The following is a 21,147-nucleotide window of genomic DNA, read 5'->3' as shown; positions in this document are numbered from 1 at the left end:
CCAATGGGATATTGTTATATTGGTGTCGACTCGTTAAAAAATTCACCTAACGTTTGTGTATCGGACGAACTGTAAATTGTCTGAGGGTTAAAAAAGGTGAGAGGATCTTGCGAGTTAATAATTGGAAGCATTTTAAAGCATTTTATCGATCGAACGTTATAACCAACTGTTGCCGAATAATTTTATTAAAAATTACAAACGTGTCAGTTCCACTTTTTACTCCTGCACAATAAGGTGTACGTTTCGTATTCGTTAAAAGTACATTCGGTACTTCCCGGTCGTTACCGTTCTCTAACGATGATGATGGTTATTACCAACCTTCGCAATCTTCTGTGTACAAAAAAATTCCGGCCGCTACGTTCGAACGCGGCAGCAAAAATCCTCCGGTGTGTCCGTAAAAACTAAACGACGGCGGGAGAAATACCTATTCCGCTGGCGTACAACCGAACAAACAAGATAGCCTTCGACGAGCCAAAAACTCCTTATGTACCCGCGGCTACAGAGCCTGGTGATGTACGCGTTCAGCGTGGAACCGTTGGCCGAGAATATCGCAATAGCGGACAAATCAAGTCGAATAATTGGCGGATAGCATTTAGCGGCGAATTGCGGAGAAAAGTGCCGTGCTCTTATCGCACGTGTTAGCGAGACTCTAGCCAGAGGCATTACCGCGCTTTTATTATGTATACGTGCACACTCAGCAACGCAAACTGCAGCTTCCTTCGCTGATAGCTGCTCATGAATGCACTGGTCTCGTGCTAAATGCCTGGACATAAGCAGACACCGCTGCCGTAGAAATTAAATCTCCTATAGAGATCTTTGCCAGCTACACATTCGACATTTTTCTTTTGTTTTTAGTGTTAAAATACAAAAAGCTGCGCACAAAAGAGGAATAATAAGGCGCAATGAAGGAGGAAAAATGGAGTATCCGTGAAGATAGATCCGAGTTTATGAAAAGGAATGGATATAGCAGGACATTGGTAGAAGAAATTACATCTCTTCGATATTATACTGGAAAGAAGAGACTATGAGAGCCAAAGGCGAGGGCAGTTTGGTGGAATACGAGGCTCCAAGCAAGCAAGGGAGAGAAAAGTGACAAGATAATTGCTAGAACGAGATGTGGCAATTTAGTGAGTCTTAACAGGTATTGGTCGGAGGATTGTGAGCGCAGGTGAGCGTTATGTAACAGTGGCAGGCGTACGTTAAAACACAAGTTAGAGAACCGTTACGAGGAAAAAGTTAACGAGAAATAACGATAGAAAATGGAAATTGTACTACGGATGGGGTATTGCGTGGAAGCAATGAGGAGAAAGTGGTCGATTGGCAGGGAAAGATGGAGAATGGAACCATCGGTATACGAATTGACTCCAAGGAATTGTAAGCCAAGCTCGGTTCTTGCTTTTGAGGCTGCAATTAATAAATAAGAAATATATGTATTTGTAAAAAGGCACGCGCAAAGTGTCGTCTCTCCGACGTTTGAAGCGATCCTACAGCTAACATCTCAACCAAAGATACTAAATTAGTGGATGAAAGAGATGGAAAAGAAGGAAATACCACTTTTGGTAAGAATAGACACTATGGTTATCTGACTATGTAACGGAGATTCTCTTTTAGTGGCACAATGCGCCGAGTTTTCCTTGTGCTTTCTAAGCTTAATCCGAAAACTTGGTCGGAGTTCTTCCAGGCTCGTGCACGAAAACGTTTTAGCCAAGCCAAGGCAGCTTTTGCCTAAGTGTGTCCAGGCGTACAGGGATCCAGGATACTTGGCAAAGTCAGGACTTCTGTGTGCAGATAGGACGCTAGGTGCCGTTAGCTCAAACTTCCTCGCCAAAATGCTGACTCTTCTTGCGCGTCCTGTTTTAAGCTTATTAGAAACTAAGCGTCACGGCTAAACGTTTCGACGAGTGAAGCGTTTGCAAGGGAAAATGAAACGCAGCGACGTGAAAAATTACCGAAATCTTTTACGTAAAACGCGGATATTTATGTTGTTGACGTGCGTTAGAACGTACGAATGAATTATGCGACGGACGTAAAATATAATACACAACATACAGTTTCGTCAAATTGGTACACGATCTTATTAAATGGAAGACTGTCGTTACGTGCGGATAAAAATAGGTTTCTTGAAAACTTAGATAAGGTACTTATATCTTAAATGAAGCTATCTGTTCGGAAATCGAGTTTCTCTCTCCAACATGCACATCCATTGCACCGACGATGTCTTCGTACAGAGTGTCTTCCGACAGAACACTTAGGTACCTGTACGAACTTTCTTGCTCACTCTTCAAAGTGTCAGCCTTTAAAAGTCTCGCAAGTACGGCAGCGAACTCTGCGGAAGTGTTATCGCGACGTTCCTCGAGATTCTTCGACCGACGGACACGTCCTAACTGAACACATATACTTCCCACTTGCATACTTTAGCCATCCTTTGTAACGGAGATGTAATAGAAGTGGCCGAGATCCGCCCAAAAGAGGCGCTTCAAAAGTTTCCAATTTCGGTCGTGAACCTTTCTAAATGAGAATTTCACGATATTTACCCCCTCGAATATAATCCTTAAGAAACATTTCGTTTTACCGAAGAAACGGGTATATATTTCCACGTATCATTAACTTTTACCTCGGTCTTTTGAATGAATTTTTTGAACGAATTTGTTACTGGTACTATGGCTTACTGTTACGAACAAATAAAATAGTGATCCAATATTTTCTGTACAGGATGTCGTAACGTAAAGAAATAATACATACCCTATGTTCAGTTAATTACTTAAATTAAATAATTATCTGGCAAATTATTCCTGCACTATGCACGACACTATGTACATACGTATTACCGAATGGTATGAAACTAATATACTTAATATACCTAATTAACGAGCACATGTGTCATAAAAGAAATGATTAAACGATTGAAGTAACGTACAGCGATAAATAATACTAATAAAATTAAAAAATACTATTCGTAGCCACTGTAGATAAAAAAAAAAAAAAGAAAGAAAAGAATGTCAATGAAGATCGCCACAAAGCACTTGTCGGGGATTAAAAGAACTCGGTATCGTTGGCAAGGATGGCTCTGCTCCATGAATTATTCGTCTGAAAAAGTGGAAATCTACGCGACAGGGAATCGAAATAAACCCCTACCTTTTATACCGTTACGCGTAACACGGTACAGAGAAAGTCACGAGCATGTGCGACATGCACGTGCAACCGTACGATGGCGCATACCTTTTTTCACGGGAATTGTTCAACAAGAAAGTTTCTCTATGGAAACGCAGAGGCAGAAAAATTTCTGGAAACTTACGGACCGGTAACCTGCGAATCGTGAACTGCCTTTTAGCGAGAAGCGGATAGATATACCTATTTCACAAGCTTGGATATGCGTTCAAAGGGACCAGGTATTTGAAAATTTAACTGTTAGCGAGCAATGGAGCAAATTCGTTCTTTCTCGTAACTATAGCTGCATGATTTTAGAATACTGTTTGTTACAGAGGAGTGACAACCGTTTCAAAAATGCAAATATTCTACGTTTCCTCGTTGTCGTTTAGCTTTTCCCCTTGTATAACGGAGAGTCTTGGTTATCCGAGTCTCGTTCGACCAAAGTTCTTAGGTGCTTTCAACTTTACCGTAACTTCATTTTTTTCCCCCGATAGTTTAAGAGTGTGAGTTAAGAGTGAAGTTAAAGAGTACGAAAGCACAGATAATCAGGTACAGTTAAAGCAGTTAATCAAACTTTCGACCGATTAAATAGTTAATTAAAGTTAAATACGTGTACAATGTTACGTTATCAAAATGTCTTTTTACAACGTTAATGCACAATTTATTAACAGCGATGGACCCTTCTGTTATTCTATACGTTTGTATACATCGGTATTACTGCCATACGTGGAATGGCTGACATGTACGATAAAATCAGATATTCCAGCGGAAATTACATTGAGAATTATCAAATTTTGTTTACACTGACTGATACAATATTATCACAAACCACATTAACGGTAAGTTTATTAATACAGTTGCGAGTGAAACAAATTTATGCAGATTAAGGAGAAATTTGTAAGTTTGCAATTCAAGGGTTTGCTCATAAACGGCCAAGATATTTACGCAAATGCATGTTTTTAAGGAAGATCGATATAAAGGTGTAACGAGATTGATTTTATTTATAGACTACTTTAGCCCGATAAATACTATAATATTTATTTTACATATTTGCGTATTTTGCGCCTTTCATTCGCGTTCGTCGTATTTATCTTATGGAATCCAATACTATTTACCCAAGTCTTGGAGAAAATGAAAAGTGAGGATGTACACAAACGTTATAGATATTAACGAGTAATTACGATTAATCGATACATTAGTCGCTCTACGAACAAGTCTATTAAACATTGGTACTCGGAAATGTCAAAGGAAAAATTATAACGAAATAAAATACAGTTCCGCAGAGAAATTCCAGATTTAAAACTGTATCACGAGTCGGTGAAATTTGAACAGGTAATTGAGAAGCTAATTGCTACCGAGAGAAATTTAAATACGCTATCGAGACACTTTGTGTTTTAAAATTACAAATGTACGTTCGATTAAAAATTAAGTAGCACGAGAACAAATATTTATTGGAGAAAAATTTTACGTTATCGGAGCTACCGACACGATCTTCAATTTTTCTTATCAGTCGATTCAAAAACGCAAACGAAATACTTAGGAATGGTGTTTACTCGATGAAATATTAACGTGGGAACTGGTCGCATAAAACACGTGACGAAGGAAATACGCAACTACGTGAGAGTCGGCTTGAGAATATTTCGAGGACCATCGGACAAATTTTATATACGAAAGCACGATTATATCCTACAGAACAAGAAAAGCGATTTAAAACATCCTGTAACGCGTGTGTTCCGTTCCTTGTGAGGTACAACATTGTCAAAAGAATTTGATACGATACGATCCACTTGCTTATGGAAATCCCGGTCTGGATAAAAATTGGAAAGGACCGTCTGTCCGCTCTTTCCACAGTCTCTTTTATTTTAAGGGCTCGAAAAGCAGGTAACGTGCATTTATTACCATTTTAAAAGAAAATTCAAATTATTCTACGTATCCACGTAGGAATAAAGCTTGGGAATAGTAAAATAGTAAAATACACCTGAGATTTGTACATGTGTTACGTGAGATAAGTATCGGACGAGTATTTTTTTTTTTTTTTTTTTTTTCTAGTGCAGCTTTTATCTAAACCTGCCGTTTCTGTAGCATCAACTGCATAGCATGATATAAAAGTTTAATAAAACCAAACAGATAAACTTCAGCTAAGATGGATGGATGGCACGACACGTCAAAATATGGGCGAGCTACGAACAAACAAAATAAATATTATTTCCAAGACAATGGCCAATTCTCCGTTTAAATCGTAAACTAACTAATTGTAATACGCTGAAACAACCAAATAAAGACTCGCATAAGTACAGACACGTGCAATAATTTAGTCGAGTAACCACCAGTATCACTTATACGTAGGATGGTTTAGTATCTACCTAGAAAGTGTGAGAAATTAGTACAGCTGAGTTACAGATGCGATTAGTGGATTACTAAATCGCTCGCTACTCGACTAAATTTTACTAAACCACTCGATTAAACGTTAACGTTCATACGGGACAATTTACTAAATTACCGAACGTGTCTGTACGAGCCACGACAACAACAGGATACTAGCGATACTACTTACCTGACTGGGCTCCATGCGCAGGTGCAGCGGGCGCAGGGGGCACCAGGCCGGCGATGCTGTAAAGCGTTTGCCCGCTGCCATACTTGAGGCCGCCGCAATGACAGGGGGTCGTGGGGGTGGGAAGGCCCTCGCTGCCCCTGATGGCGGCACCAACCACCGAGATCTCGTCGAGCTCGTGACCGCTATCGTAATGGCACAATCTGGTCGCGCTGGTGCTCGCTCCGCCGCCACCGCCACCGCTGCCTTCCCCTCCGCCGCCATCCCCGCGGCCACCGCCGCTGCCCCTGCCACCCCCGCTGCGGCCGCGAAGCGACTGCACCAGCCGCTTGGCGCCTGAAGACATTCCACGGAGGTGATCCAGCCTTCCGGTCTTTTCTTCTTCCTGTCTTCGCCGAACCCGCCCCGTCTACAAGCCCGACGATATCCACCTACGCATTTTAAATTACACGCGTTAGATTTTAGATTACAGGCGGCGCTCCTTTTATTTACGTGAAACAACGGTGTATATCCCGTAAAGATATCGAGATAGAATGCGCGCCAGCGAGATCAAAAAGCGATAGAGGGATAGAAAGGTCTCTCTCTTTCTCTCTCGTGTTCTTGTCTGATAACTAGTAGATTGCGGATTTTCATGTATCCACGACACTACGTACTTGGTAGGTAAAGCAATTTCTCTATCGCGCCTGTACCATTTTTAATTATATTCTCGAAAATACGGATTTGCATAAAAATCCACAGTCGACGAGCAACGTCAGTGCGCGTGCCTGATTAAATAAGGACACGAGGGACCTCTACGCAGTCATTTACACGGTGGTAACATACGACTCGCGTATTCCATCTTTGTGTCTGGCGTATTCTGATCGAAGAGGAGAAACGAGTCAAGTATTTGGTTAGGCTAAGATGAGAGGGCAGGTGGAATTTAATTTGTTCGGTATTATATCGTGATGGTGATCATCAGAGTAGAGTTACTGGTTTATGAAATGTTTCCTTGCATTTTCCCTGTATTCGCGACTGTTTCTTTGAAAGTAATTTAAATCCGCATTGTTTGTAAGTCGTTTCACAAGTCCTGACGTTTTTCTTATTAAAAGTTTAACGCGAAAATATTGGAAAGTATTATGAACTCGACAGCTAATGCTCCCTCGTTTTCTATAATCGCCTTCCATTTAAAAACTAACTTGCCTACGCCTCTTAAAATCTCAGTATTTCGGAGTTTCGTCAAGAATTGTCGTCACGGAATTTTCAAAATGATCTTTCGCCTGTCCTCGTACGTAGAAATTAATTTTCACGAAATTTTCACCTATTAAAAATGAGATATCAATTTACAGTACTCCTACGACATTTTTGTAATAAAAATAATTACTATATAAGTACTATACATTCGTTGCAGTATTTGTATGATAAAGATTACACCACAGAGCAATATCTTCGTTGCAACTTTACCCTGTTGCAAAATATCCTCTCCATTTTCTCACATTTCGTTATTAGCATAATTGTTAGCCGATTTGTAATTAGCACAATTTCGAAAATACTGTTTTCGAGAAACGTCGTTCGTTTGGAGATATAAATTGGTGTATTCGCGTTAATGAACGAAATGGAATAAAGGTAGAAAAGGTACAACAAATAGAATAATTGATTCGTGGTAGATATTTACAAGGGTTTTGAGCAGTTAATTTGCTTTGATAAAACGATCAATTTATACGCGTCGTAATTGAATCACGCTTGCTAGAAATCAGACTGTTTCTGCACTCGTAAATAACAATACAGGTAGAAGGTCTGGTTTCAGATTTCATTAAAAAACCGTACAGACGAAAAACCAATCTCTTGTTATTTCGTATTTTTGTTATAACTTTTTAACAAACCAATTACGTTCCTATGTTTATATAATATTTTTATCCCTCTTTTTCCTACAAAACATACTAGCAGCATTAGGTACAATAACTGTGGCACATCCTGTACGTCATATTGCACGTACAATAATATACTTGATAACGTATGCATATGTCCCTGAATCTTTGATTAAAAATTATTCGCTATACACGCGATCCGAAAACCAAGCTGATCAACTCTATTTCCTTAAAGTAACCTAATTTTTGTAATTTTAGAGTAGATAATCGGTATTTATTTGTTCAGAAATCGCACGAATAACTAGAATTGATATGAAAATAACTAATGGATGAATTATTGATTCTTGTAAATTTGAATTTGGCGAATTAAATTAAGTTAATTGGTTACTTAGATTCGAATAGTATAATTTTTATAATATAATTGATATTTATTCGAATAATTTACTCGGAAAGATTTTGTTACGATTTTTTATTATTATACGTAACTGGTTTCATCGCATAACAGATTCTTTTGATGCAAATGAGGCTGCTAGTATGTATTTGCAACGAAATTATCGTATTTTCTATGTACATCGTGTGTACGTTATGAACGTGTGACTATTACTAAATTCCTTCAATCGTTGATAATTTCATGATGCATTCCATAATCCGGAATATCAAAATTGAATATTTTAATATGGAAATTAATTTCCGAGATACTAATCGCTATAATTTATATTTCGATATTGGAAGTTTAACCAACTTATTGTTAGTTAGTACATAATTCATGGTCTGCGAGCCACATTTTCGATTATATTTTACGTTAATCTGCGCTTAAATTAATTTATATTGTATTTACACGTTAAATTAATTAAGCATACTTATCGAGTTAACGAAAATTGAGTTCTCTCTGTACATATTATATTTTAAATAGATAAACAATGTGTGTGTGTGTATGTAAAGTATGTTCTATCAATATAAAAAGTAATAAATCTTGTTAATATCATAAAATATTCTTCTATTGTGCCGTGAAACAATAAAAAACATTTTCTACATTTTCTTATAAACGAATGTGGTCTTTCTTCGTTTTGCAACCTCGTCTTCCGCGACGCTGTATTACTTTCAAGAAATAGGAACGTTATCGTCACAGAATTTTGTGAAGTCTACGAAATGGAACAGACTAGAGAAGAGAACCATCTAGGATCACTTATCAAATACTCTAAAATTGCTCAACTTTATTATCGATTCCACGAAATCTTCTGGACAGCTGGAGATTTGTTTCTTAAATCGAAAGGCGTTCCCTAAATTACGCTATAACAGTATATACCCCGTTCCTATTTCAAAAATTTCATCTGAAATTTCAACTTAAGAAACGAAAGAATCTAAAAAGTAATCTCACCGAGTGAGGATATCCGTCGTCTCAGTGATAGTCTGCTAATTGGGAGTTACCAGCGACGATAGCCACGCACACACAACCGCCACCGGTGTCACCGGTCTAAACGCAGAATCGCGTTCATGTTCTCCGTTCTTCCCGGTATCCACTTGCCTCTTCTTTACGCCCGAAAACTCGAAACTCCGATTCCACTAACCCTAGACAGAGCGACGCGTCGCCTGTGGCCGACGACGAATCCACGATCGCCTCGACAGCATCACACGATTACCCCGCTCGTGCTTTTCTCATCCCGTCAACGGACGATCCTCTTCTCGCGAACCACGTTAGAAAGAAACGCCGCCGACATGCCACGAGTACGTCGCAAGAAACGCGATATTCAACGGAATTCACGACACGTACGTCCCTCTTGTTTCCCTTTTATTCTCTTTCTTTCCCTTCTTCCTCCTTCTAGTTATTTTCGACGTTGACTAATCCTGTCGCGTTGAAGGAACACGCCGTGCAGCCTGACTCTTTAAGGGACAGCAGCCGTGCAACAAGTGTCTCGGGTCACGGCACTCGTGTCACGTGCTTGCCTGCACTCCTTCTTCGACGAGCCGCTGCTGCAGCTGCCAACCACTCGATGCTCCCCTTCGTCCTTTGCTCTCTTCGCAACGATCACGATGCTTAACTTCCGTCAAAGCGCTGTATAACGCGATGGTACCTGAAAATGGTGCGGATGAATCAGGTCACAGCACGACAATTCGCTCGATGATCGAGCCGAGCAGGAGTAGGTTCGTGGTTGTGCTTGGAAATTTAGCGATCGGTGTTTGTCGAACGTGGGTTTTGGGCAGCAGAATGAAATGCAAATTATCTATGCATGTATACGTAGATGTAGCCGACGACCAAAAAGTAAGAGAAGAGCTGAGGTAACGCAAATACGTATCAATGAAGTTTTTTTTTAAATACGGCTCGTTTATAAGGTATAAATATTAACTTTTATTATTTACTAAATAATCTATGCGCTGTAAGGATATAGGTAATATACTACCGATTATGTACTATAAGGACAGAAATAAATGGAAAGGTAGTGGAAGTAGATGTCAATGCAGTTTATGTACTACATAATTTATGTACTATGTACTGTACCATTTATAAAAGTTAAGTATATGCTACTGCTACTAGTTCGATTAAACTTCATTGATATCTACTTTCGCTACCTGGCCGTTTATTTTTGTCGATTGTATAGAATTATACATATACATACATGTACAAGGCGGAAGAACGTGAAGCACTGCTTTTGTCTCTTTCATACAATGCAAAAGGTTTTTCGAAACAAAAGATCAAACATCTATACTAAAAGCTAATGATCTTCCGACAAAAATAGATCGATAACCGAGCCAAGACGTAAAGATTAATGTATTAGAAAGATGTATGGTTCGATAGAAGAAAATAAAGTTGACGTTTGCGTTTATACCTGCACCACGGTCGTCGCAAAATCTTCGTGCACAGGGAAAATCAGCAGCAGCTTTGCATCGACGTACTTCATTAAGTAGAAACGAAATTAAAGCGTGCGCGCGCGCGCACACACACACACACGAAAGAGGAAAAAGGAGCAAACAAAACGGGAAACATAAAAAAGAAAGGGAAAAAAGGAACTTGGACATTTGTACATTCAATTGCATCGCGTCGCACGCCATTCAACTAACATTGCGCAGTGTTATCACGCTAACGTCGCTCACGGAATACAATAACCGATCGCGCCAAATTCGAACGGCATTCCATCACAAGCTGTAAAAATGTTACTGACTAGCCAGATGAAAAGCTAGCTATTGAAAACCTAAACTGGACCATACTCGGGATAGATTGGAAGAACATTCCGCTTCGCATAAACAACTTTCTAACGCATTTCTTAGTGCTAAAAAAAAAAAACAGCGTAGATGACGAGACTGTAGGAACTTCATTGCAAGAATTATCGACTTTTAAAACTGAATATTCTTACGAATCTGGAATAATAAAATCGCGCAATGGCTCGAGAAGGTTCGTTGAATCGCGTGGACATTATTCCGATCAAATACCATTTATGATATTTCGAAGAAGCTGGGTGCGATTAAAATTTTACATTTGAAGGGGCAACATTTCGCATTCGCCGATACGACGTTTTACACGAACATTCATCTTCCCTTGCATTAATTGTTAACTACTCGCCTCTAAATAGAAAACAGAATAGACAGGCAAACATCGGACGACGTAAATCCACCAACGATTATTAACCACGCTGTTCACAAATTTACCCTCTTCCTTCGCTCTCCAAGCTAATGCATCACACGTGGCTCGTTTAGAGGCGGCTAATATATCTTGTTCATAATTTGTGGCAGCAAATTTACGTGGTCGGGTCTTGCGAAGTCACGCTAATAGGATCCGCCGTTTCAGAATCGGATACTCGACGCTGATGAGCGAGTAATGAGTCGAGGATTAGAAGAAGCCTCGAGAAAATGGCCAATATCAATTATCCGTGGCCCCGATCGGACAGGAGGAGGGCTCGTGTGTCAGGACCATTCCGAGCAACGGTTAGCGAATTGACTCGGCTGAGTGAGTCATGTGATTTGATATTAACAAAACAAGGGTTTCGGTTACGCTCGTTTAGAGGCAACACTCTGCTGGGGTACGGTGAATTCTAGAGTTACCTCCGGACGCATTAATAAGCCGATCGATTAACTCTGCCTTCGAATTCGCTCCACGTGGACCAATTTCCATCAAACCGCATCGACATCATACATGGGTTAGCTTCGAATTCTCTTGTAAAATTTCCAACTGTTTTCTATGGTTCGAGAGTAGAGCACGAGTTTTAACAGCCGTAGATCCTATATGAATCGAAGGGCTGATAGCAAATACGACTTATCTCTGTGTACATGAGTTTCCAAGAGCGCGAATTAGTACGAGCGTGTCCATCTTTTTCTTAGGGAGCAAAGGAATACGAAGATCACGGGGGTAGAACATGATAAGTACGTTTTTGTTGAGTTTCTGATTTTTGTACCACTTGATGGTTAAATTATGGAATAGGAGGATTTTTGAAGCAGATGGGGAAACACGTGTTTAGCTTTAAAGTCGTGTTAAATGAAAAGCAACAGAGGAACATTAAAAAACATTGCAAAGAAGGTATTACTACAGTGCAAAAAATCTTTTCTATGTATGTATTTATTATTTCTAAACATATGTATTAGTTTATGTGTTGCGTATAATATGTACATTATCTTATCTTCTTTACATATTCTATGCTATACATAGATGTTGTGATATTTTTGTTCTTTTAAAAAATCTGTAATCCTAGACAATTAACATGACTGTGTTTCTTTTTTTATTCGGTGTTGCTTCCATTTTCTTTTTATCGTGCAACGTTTACTAGATAGATTCAAAAAGTTTAATCAAACGTTGCATAAAATGCGAGAAGGCTGCATAGGAATCATACAAAGCACTTTTATAAATCCTCCAATTTGACTCGTAAAAGATTCTCCGTCAATATTTCCACACAGTGCTTTCATCTCGTGAATAATACAAAATTTTCAATCGCACGACGAGATTGCCGAGTCGTCTTTCACAGATAGTCAGAATTTCGTTACATATTCCGTCGAATTTCATTCCGTTGAGTGCAACACCCTCCAGACACCACTTTCAACGCCAACAAGTTGTTTTCTCGACTTACATCTACATTATGTCGTTACACCTTTTTCCCTATCCAGTTTCCTGTATTCGTTCGTGCGCGTGACAAATCGTGGTCAAGAAGTCTGCGAATACCTTTCGTGAAACACGAGACAAAACGAAAAATTGGGCACACACATTACTTGCAACGTGTTACAAAAATAATAAAACGAAGAGTGGAAAAGGAAGAGGGGAAAAAAGGCAAGTACTTGAAATAATGAGAAATCAAAAATATGAAACAGCCCAAGCAACGTACACCTGCATAATTATTTAACGATATACAATTTATGATTTTACGTTGTTATAATTTATTGAAGATACCGAGGACACTCGTATTATATATTACACATTGATGATTGTATTGTACTCTCTTCTGTGTAAAATTTTGTGAAACTTAATGCAGTTTAAGAATGTCTATCTTGTTATGCTTCTAATATTCGTCGTTTCTATGATCGGCAAATCCACGAAAGAACTATAATCGTCCGAATTCTGCTGCTATGCTACACGCGTAGATTCATCTTCGTTTCACGCGCAAATTCGTTCATTACTTTTGTCTTTGCGTTTCTCCCTTCGGTTCGCGCGATTCGCCAATCGAAATAACGTTTTTAAGAGTGGAAGTGGAAAGTACCAAAATGTATGTACATTTCACGAACGAAAATCATTGTGGGGACGATCGTTGCCGGCGCCGAAGATCGCGGACACAGAGGAGAGAGAATGAACAAGCACAGTGAACACCCGGGACATTCAACTGTCGCGTTCAGTTGGCTTGACGTATTATTTCCACCTATTATTCTCGCGTTGCGTATAAAAAGGGCACTGACAGTAGCGACGACACTCGACAATCGTGATACGGGCAAAAGCCCCAGCCGACGATATATCGAATTATTCCGCGGACAAAGAGCGGCGAATATCTCGACGTAGATAGCGGAAAAGCGTCGACAATCGCGACCGCTTTTGTCCGAGTTATTTCTTCGCGAGATAACCGGATATTCTCAATCTGTTTCGAAACGAAGGAACCAGATATGTATCGTTTATCGTAGGTGACTTGGACAAGGAAATTCCTCGGATTCAAAATACCAGGAGTACCATAAATACCAAGTGATCTTCGTTATAAGATCGCGCATTTTTATGCAAATTCGTATTCGGTATTTTTATCCTAACAGAGAGTTACGTATACATTTATATGAACCGTATAAATAAAAGCTATTTTCAGATTATTCGTGTTGGAATTGAAATTAAAAATGATCGTGCTTTCGTCTGGTTCGTTTCTTCGACGCGTTTCAAAGCTTCGCGGGATATCCATATTTCTGAAGTTACGAATCGTTCGAAGATATAATATACCGATTTCTGGTGGAGGAAAATTCGTTAAGAAACTGCTTAGTCCACGTTCGCGTTAAAAACGATAACACTCTCTTCCGACTCGTTTCTTAAATACATATTCCCCGAGAAAGATAACAGGGAAAACGATAGAGTCAATAATTGGAATGTAAATTTCGCGAACAGGCCACGAAGGAGCTTCCTGTAACGTACGTACTGGCTGTGATCGATCCATCGGTTATGGATACAAAGCAATAGACGTTCAATGTACAACGTTCAATGTACAACGTTCCAATGTTTCGGAACGCGCTGATTGTAAATGACTGAACAGCGACAAGGGATCGCGCTTCCGTTTCTCGCTTGTCGATGAATACGTTCGTATTATCGCCGGATGATTGAGACGAACTCGGCCGTTGCCCATTCGGTTTCGCCGAATTAAGCGCAACGTTATCGGATAAATTTCTAAGTATGTGCTGTGTTATACATGCGTCCGTGCGCGGAAGCGACATAGCGAGGTCGTACGATCGGTCGGGCGTTCAAATTCACATGTTTGAAGAGCGAAACGCGCAAGTTGACACATTTTAGGGAACACGAGGAGCCAAAAAATTACGCGAAACAGCAGGAGGCGATACTTTGGAAAAGAAACTGCTTCAACGTAGAAACTAAACGATGCGATCGTCCACTCGGCAAACTTTGGTAGCTACCGGTAACTTGCGGTAGAATCCCGCTTGTCTGCAAAATGTACAATTTAAACGAGCAATTTAAAGTGACGAGGCATCGACCGACGAGTCGTGAGACGCTTACAATTGCGTGGAATCTGCACTGCGACGAATTCGAATCGCTTCGAACCTAATTCGAGTCTTAAAACTCGATCAATTTGCGATCTTAATACGTCTAGTATCTTCAAAATCTACATAAAATACATACAGACGCAGGAAGATAAGTAAAGATTCGTAATACGTCGAGTATATTCGTCGAGCATTTGCCAGACGAGAGGAATATCTGTTTAAGAACCAATTTATCATCCATTTGGCAAAGTTCGTGAAAATATAGAATTTTTTGGTTTGGCAACTAAGGAGATGCGGATTTTGTCGATACCAATTAATGACAAAATTCCTTAGTCGCGAAACCATTAAAATCTCTCGAGTCTTGATCGTCTTGCAAGTTTCGCTGCGGGATATTCGAATATTCTTGGCTCGAGAGTGTGAGAGTAGAAACGAGAGTTTGAAAGTAGAATGCCATTCGAGCTCGGGGTAATACGCGTAGGCAGCTATACCGCACTCGCTATTACTCACGATTACGTCGTAACGAATATCATATATCGCGTATTAGAGTGATTTTAATACTTTAGTTTCGCTGAAGTTCGTTCGTTAGAAATTCTCCAAATTGTACGTTAAATAGAAACGAACACGTTGCCCGTAGGAGCACGATGTCTGACTATGTAGGTACTTGTTCTACTGCATATCGTGTTGTCGCGTCACGACTAGCAACGAGAACAGAATAAGGAAACAAATTTTCCATCGAGTCGATTTGAAACAGAAAATTGTTAGTCATGCTTTATTTAACGAAGAAAATTATTAATTACTCTGCTCGACGATGTAAAAGTAGTTTATCTTTTGACGGAACGAATACTTTTGAAACATAGAAGCATCGAGAGAAGACAAAAAATAAACAAACGAAGACGTACGAGTTTTATTACCTTTTCTATTTCTAACGTGGCAAACGAGATACCGCGGAACATCCTTCTTCGTAAAGCATTATTTATCGACCACCGTTGCTACTGCGTGACAGTTTCGAGCACGCTAAATTATTAGTCTTAAATAACGCGTGCATTGGATTCTGGCGGCTCGTAAAATTAATTTACGCCACACGGTAATTCTGTTGTGTGCGCTCTGAATACCCCAACTTAATCTAACGTGATTCACGATCGTGCATCTGTATTACTCGTCTTTAAATGTCACGGCTTCCAGGACGCGACGCGAGCACAAAGAGACTACCGCTTCCGAGTAATCTACCGAGTGTCTAAATGAATAGCTGTCTACATTATTTCTAGCGCAGCATCCGAACTTCAGAGTATTCGGCGCTGGAATGACACCTCTTAGGGTCTTTTTTGACACTCTGACGGCTGCACGTTTCGGCGTACATCTTCGCTGCCAACCACTGGCACTTTTCGTTCTGCTATTATCTGATCGAGATACGCTCGAATCCATCGTCGTCGTCCAATCCTTCTCCTATTATCTTCGTTTATTTTCTACGCTTTTGCGCGCTATACGGATTTATTTATTTATTTTCTAATTATTCCACACAGTTGCAAACATCATTTCCTGATCGTTCGTACTCGTAGATGTCCGATCTTTTCAGTGACCGATTCTCTAAAAGTTCCAACTGTTGATAAACGAACGATACGACGTTGGACAACGTTCTGTTATAAAATTGTAATCGCGTATAATATGCAACGATGTTCTATTGTAAAACTGTCATCGCGTACAATATTTAACAATGTTCCAAATAAAAATTACGTCAGCAGATAGAATGTATGTGTGAATCGAATCTGTATGGAAATATAGAGTTCTTTTGTCGTGAGACGATTACTCTGTACCGTAGATACACGTATGCATGATTTTCGTTCATTTTTTGTTTCGGCTACGTCAGGAACAAAGGATTGTTTTAAACTCTTTTCATCGAGTAAATGTAGTGGCTCCTGCGGCATGGAGAGGTGCCAAGGACCATTTAATTAGGAATTTAATCGAACTTGGGCAGCGCTGCGCTGCAAGCACGTTGTTTAACGATAAGCTCTCATTTGTTTACGAAAACCCCTGATATTTACGCAGCGTGGGTTAATTCAATGAAAATACGTAAAATATGAGCCCACTGTATACATATTATCTACGCTGTTCATCGCCTCGTAATTCTCCAAAAACCTGATATTTTTGCTGATAAGCTGTTGGACTAAAAGTTTTACTGTCAAACTATAGACCAAGAGCTGCACAATTCTCATTGAGGATAATTATCATTAAGAAACATCAAAAACCGATTACTTCCCTAACGACAACGGTCTGAATCAAAGTAATAGCCTGTGTAAAATATTCTCGTTCGTTTCTCAAGCTATAGAAAAAGACACGCGTATTAACTCATTAATGCATTCTGCCACGTACACAGAAAGTTATCTATCTGTGCACTCTTTGCGTACAGTAGGCTAAAAATCTGGTAGTACTAAGTTTCGTTTTTAAATTAATTCAGGAAACTTGCCCCATAAAAGCAATTTTTCACGCAATAGCGTGCATACGTATAAATAGGGACGTTTCGTTCGCGCAACTCGCGTGAAACATTACGCTAATTAAGTGCACTTATTATTTTGTCGCGAATTCTATGCGCGCGCGTTAAAAGTTAAACGATCGAACACAGAAAGCATCGATTAACGAGACAATTTCCAGTGACCGAGACACGAAAGCAAACGCTACTTTTTCACGGTAAATCATGCGGTTCTGTTGACGCGATTCGTGCTCGTTTAAAAACGTCAATGATTAAAACGATCTCTCCACCCTGTTTGTAATGCAGTTTTGCTCGTTGCTGCTTTGAGGTAAAGCAGCCGAAACAGCAATTCCACGGTCGAACCGCGATGGCGGAGAAAAAAATTGGAGCGCAGGCGAGTTTCTTCGGGTTGATGCGACCAATAAAAATATCGCGTAAACACGGCCTTACACGATTGCGCGATATTTTGCATTGGCTGTTTCACGACTGGCACCGATGTAAGTATAAACATCGATAAAACATCGATAAAACGTCGATAAAACGTCGCGGTGTATTCAGGCGGAGTCACCAGGCGTAATGCTCGCAGGATATCTCAGCTAATGGAAGATCGCAACGATAACCCAATCCGAATGCAACGCGACGCGATTTAATGAGCCGCCATTTATACACGGATACGGAAGTTCCGGAGCAAAGTTGAATTTATGAGGCTCGTTGCTTGGTAGTTGCGAAATGTATGGAAATGTATGAAAATAAATGTAAAACGTAGTAGAATGCTGTAGCGTGAAACGACATAACAGACGATCGTCTGATCGATGATAAGCGTAGGTTGGTTATGACGAGTCCACGATAATTTCTAAGTTACGCCAAACGCACGGTAAATTATTTTCCAGCAAAGATAGGGTCGCAAGATGTGCGAGGTGGAAACACGACCAAAACAGTCTGATTTTTTGAATCTTTCCCATCGCTGCAAAAAATACACGGCAATTCAGGCTACGTAGCCTGTTAATTACCCTCAAAGCGTTAATATCTTCTACCTAAGAGACGAGGGTTCCTGTTCCCTAATTCTTTCCAATCGTACACTCACGCTTGCACGAGTAATCGGAAGACGAGAACCTTTCGACAAGATCGTTCGTCTGCGAACATGCAGCGCTCGCTGGAAATACCGCAAATACTAGATCCCGTAGCATCCATCTCCTTAACTAGACGCGAACGTTTCAGCTGAAATCTCGTCGAACGATGACAAAGGACTCGACGAACCTATCGTCATTGATTGGAAGCGGGAATCTCGGTCGAACGCGTTTCGAAACAGATTCTGCCGGTGTTCCGGCCGTCGAGGATCACTCTTCATCGTCACAAATATAATCACCGCTCCCTGTGGCACAGTTATATATGTACGCGGGCCTTGTTACACGCCGGCGCTATCAAATATGAAGCTATTCGGAGGTGGCGTTTCAACACCGCCCAAGTCTCCCCATGGGGAACCGTGTACACGCCCGTGCGCCAGCTACACCACTACTGGCCTGTTTCACGTATTTAACCGACCAGATTATAATTCGGGAGTAGCAGCGTTTCGCCGTTTACGGGTAAGAGCCATCCATTTCGCGCCACTTCGCGAAACCTCGTCCTACCACTTTATATCAAAGTTACGAGCTCGCAGTCCGGTTGAATACGTTACGCCGAATGTTTCCAGCGTTCGCCGTATCGCGCATCGAGGACTATCAATGGATTAGAGGCAATAAAGTCCGCTGAAATACGTGGCCATTCGATCAGCTCTAATTAAACCGGGATATTAGAAGGAAATTGCGGTACGTTTTGAGGCGTGCCCAGCGACGGATCGATCCACGAATTGAAAAGACTCTAAAGGTATACGATACGATACGACACGACGCCACGGCTTTCACCGCCAACCGCTTCGTTTCTCCTGTCAACCTTCCGGATTAAGTAAATCGGATGGACCGAGCGAATCGTGGTTTCGCTCTAGTTCCTTCTTTCTGTCTTCTCTTACTTTTTTCCCCCCGCTCCTTGGAAACTGCTTTCGCGGAATGCATGGTATCGAAACAGATGAAAAGTTATATGCACGCTGATAGTCGCACAATTATCGCAACTAGACGTTTAATGTCTGTCTGCCTTAAAAGACGAGTGTGCGAACGACTTTGTACAAACGAAAAGTTGGCGCAAATACACGTCGTTGTGATTCGTAACGAAATTGGGGTATTTGCAAAATGGAACTCTCCAACACGGAGATACGTACCCAACTCTCGTCCAGTAACATTGTTTAAGGCATTTAGCGACGCCAGTGATGCGTCAAGATTTCCTCGAAACTTGCCGAAACTACGTGTTCCAGTGGGAATTTCCACGTTCGCTTCAACAGTCTATGTTCTATTAGTTTCTAGTCTATGCTCTATTAAGTATTTCGAAACTGTATCCTATTAAACAGCTCGACTTTACGCTCTATTAAATACGATCTCTTAATTCGGCCTAAGCTATTTCGTAGGGACGATAAGCAGGGTGACCCGTAATTCACGGTGCGAAAAGGATGGGGCAGCGAATTCTATGGCCGAAAATAGGACGAAAATGACTTAATCGTTGCAATTGCATTTTCGGGAAAAATCGAGTTTCCAGACTTGCAAAGTACATATATACGTGAATTCGACCAATTTCCAGCTGGACACCGATCGATAGTTAACTATTTAACCAACAATTGTTCTGTATGCTGAAATAAATTGAAAACGAAGAACGAAATTTCGTTGCTCGAAGCTCCGTTCAGGAGAAACTAAAGTTTCAAGAAAATGGCCACTTCATATCCCAAAAATTGAACTTTTCTGATATTCATATACATTTTTACAAATTCCATTTTCATTTTTCTACTTTAAACTTCCATCTTTCATCGCGTTTGTACATCTGCGAAATCTTTGCGTCGTTCGCTCGTTTTCAATCGTTCGAATCACTCTGATGATCGTTGCACCTTCTAACACAAGTATCTACCATTATGCAGGCAGCGATATATCGGAAATGGATATGTTACGACGTTCATAAACCAAAGGGGCAACGAACGAACCTGAATAACTAATTAGGGTATCGTCATCGCCTGTTCAATAGCAATTGCTGTATAATCCTGACGTCAGCACATAGACCACAGGTCTCGGATGTGGTGCACATTGCTGCTCAGCTACCGTTAATTACTCGAAACCCTGCATTGTAAATTAGTAATCGCCAATCTCACACAACACAGAACAGACGCAATGAGCGACGAATCCATAGCCTCTGATTGCACATTCTGTCCAATAAAAGATCGTGGAATGACAGCAAGGACGTATAAAAGATATTCCTGACGGATATTTCTTCTTATAACGTATCGTAATAGCATAGTATAATGTATAGAATGTTTCATTTTTATCTCGTCAAACGGTGTTAGGTAAACGTGTAAACGTCGTAAACACTTTATTACAAATTTGTAATAAAGGTACGAAAATTATTGATGACTGGTTTCTCGTTCGGATCGATTGATTACGTTCAACAAAGTTCCCGTTCGATGTGTGGTTTGTTCCTGCAAATACAAAATTCACACACACTTATATATATACTAAAAATTATTCGTCATTTTTTGAATCTAGCACAGTTGTTACAAGTTACAACTCTTTGGTGCAGTTCAGCCAGTGTAATTAGAAGCAAATGTTGCAGAAGGAAGATAAACGATTCAAAAAGTACCATATTTTTGGAGCCAAATATTTCTTGCAGTCAGTCGCGTGTGCACTTAATAGTTATACTGTCCTTTTTTCTTTATTATAAAAATATATCTTTCTTCCGGATAAATCGAATCCTTTCGCCATGTTGTATAAGAACATGACGAGTGGCTATTACGATCGATATTTACTATTACGAGTAACGATACAATGGCCAAAATATGACTGGTAGATAAATGTCTTCGTTGATACTTTGTCCTGCATTAGCGCCATAATGCGAAAATCTCTTCCTTATACGTGTAA

The 21,147-nt window shown here is 40.2% G+C and overlaps 1 protein-coding gene across 8 annotated transcripts in view; it reads right to left on the bottom strand.

The window, feature by feature from the left end:
• LOC139996398 (cyclic nucleotide-gated channel alpha-3) overlaps window positions 1-21,147 on the bottom strand; it is a 260,924-nt gene that overhangs the window by 172,185 nt on the left and 67,592 nt on the right. For all 8 annotated transcript variants that reach the window (XM_072020757.2, XM_072020756.1, XM_072020765.1 and 5 more), the window contains exons 2-3: window positions 8,924-9,617; window positions 5,705-6,132 (exon numbers count right to left, since the gene is read on the bottom strand). In XM_072020757.2, the coding sequence (XP_071876858.1) occupies window positions 5,705-6,047 (343 nt within the window). In that variant the 5' untranslated portion in view covers window positions 6,048-6,132; window positions 8,924-9,617. The remainder of the gene's footprint in view (window positions 1-5,704; window positions 6,133-8,923; window positions 9,618-21,147) is intronic.

This window comes from Bombus fervidus, chromosome 18 (assembly GCF_041682495.2).
Source record: "Bombus fervidus isolate BK054 chromosome 18, iyBomFerv1, whole genome shotgun sequence".
Lineage (NCBI taxonomy): Eukaryota > Metazoa > Arthropoda > Insecta > Hymenoptera > Apidae > Bombus > Bombus fervidus.
Note: the sequence above shows the minus strand (reverse complement) of the source record. Positions and strands in the feature narration are given on the sequence as shown.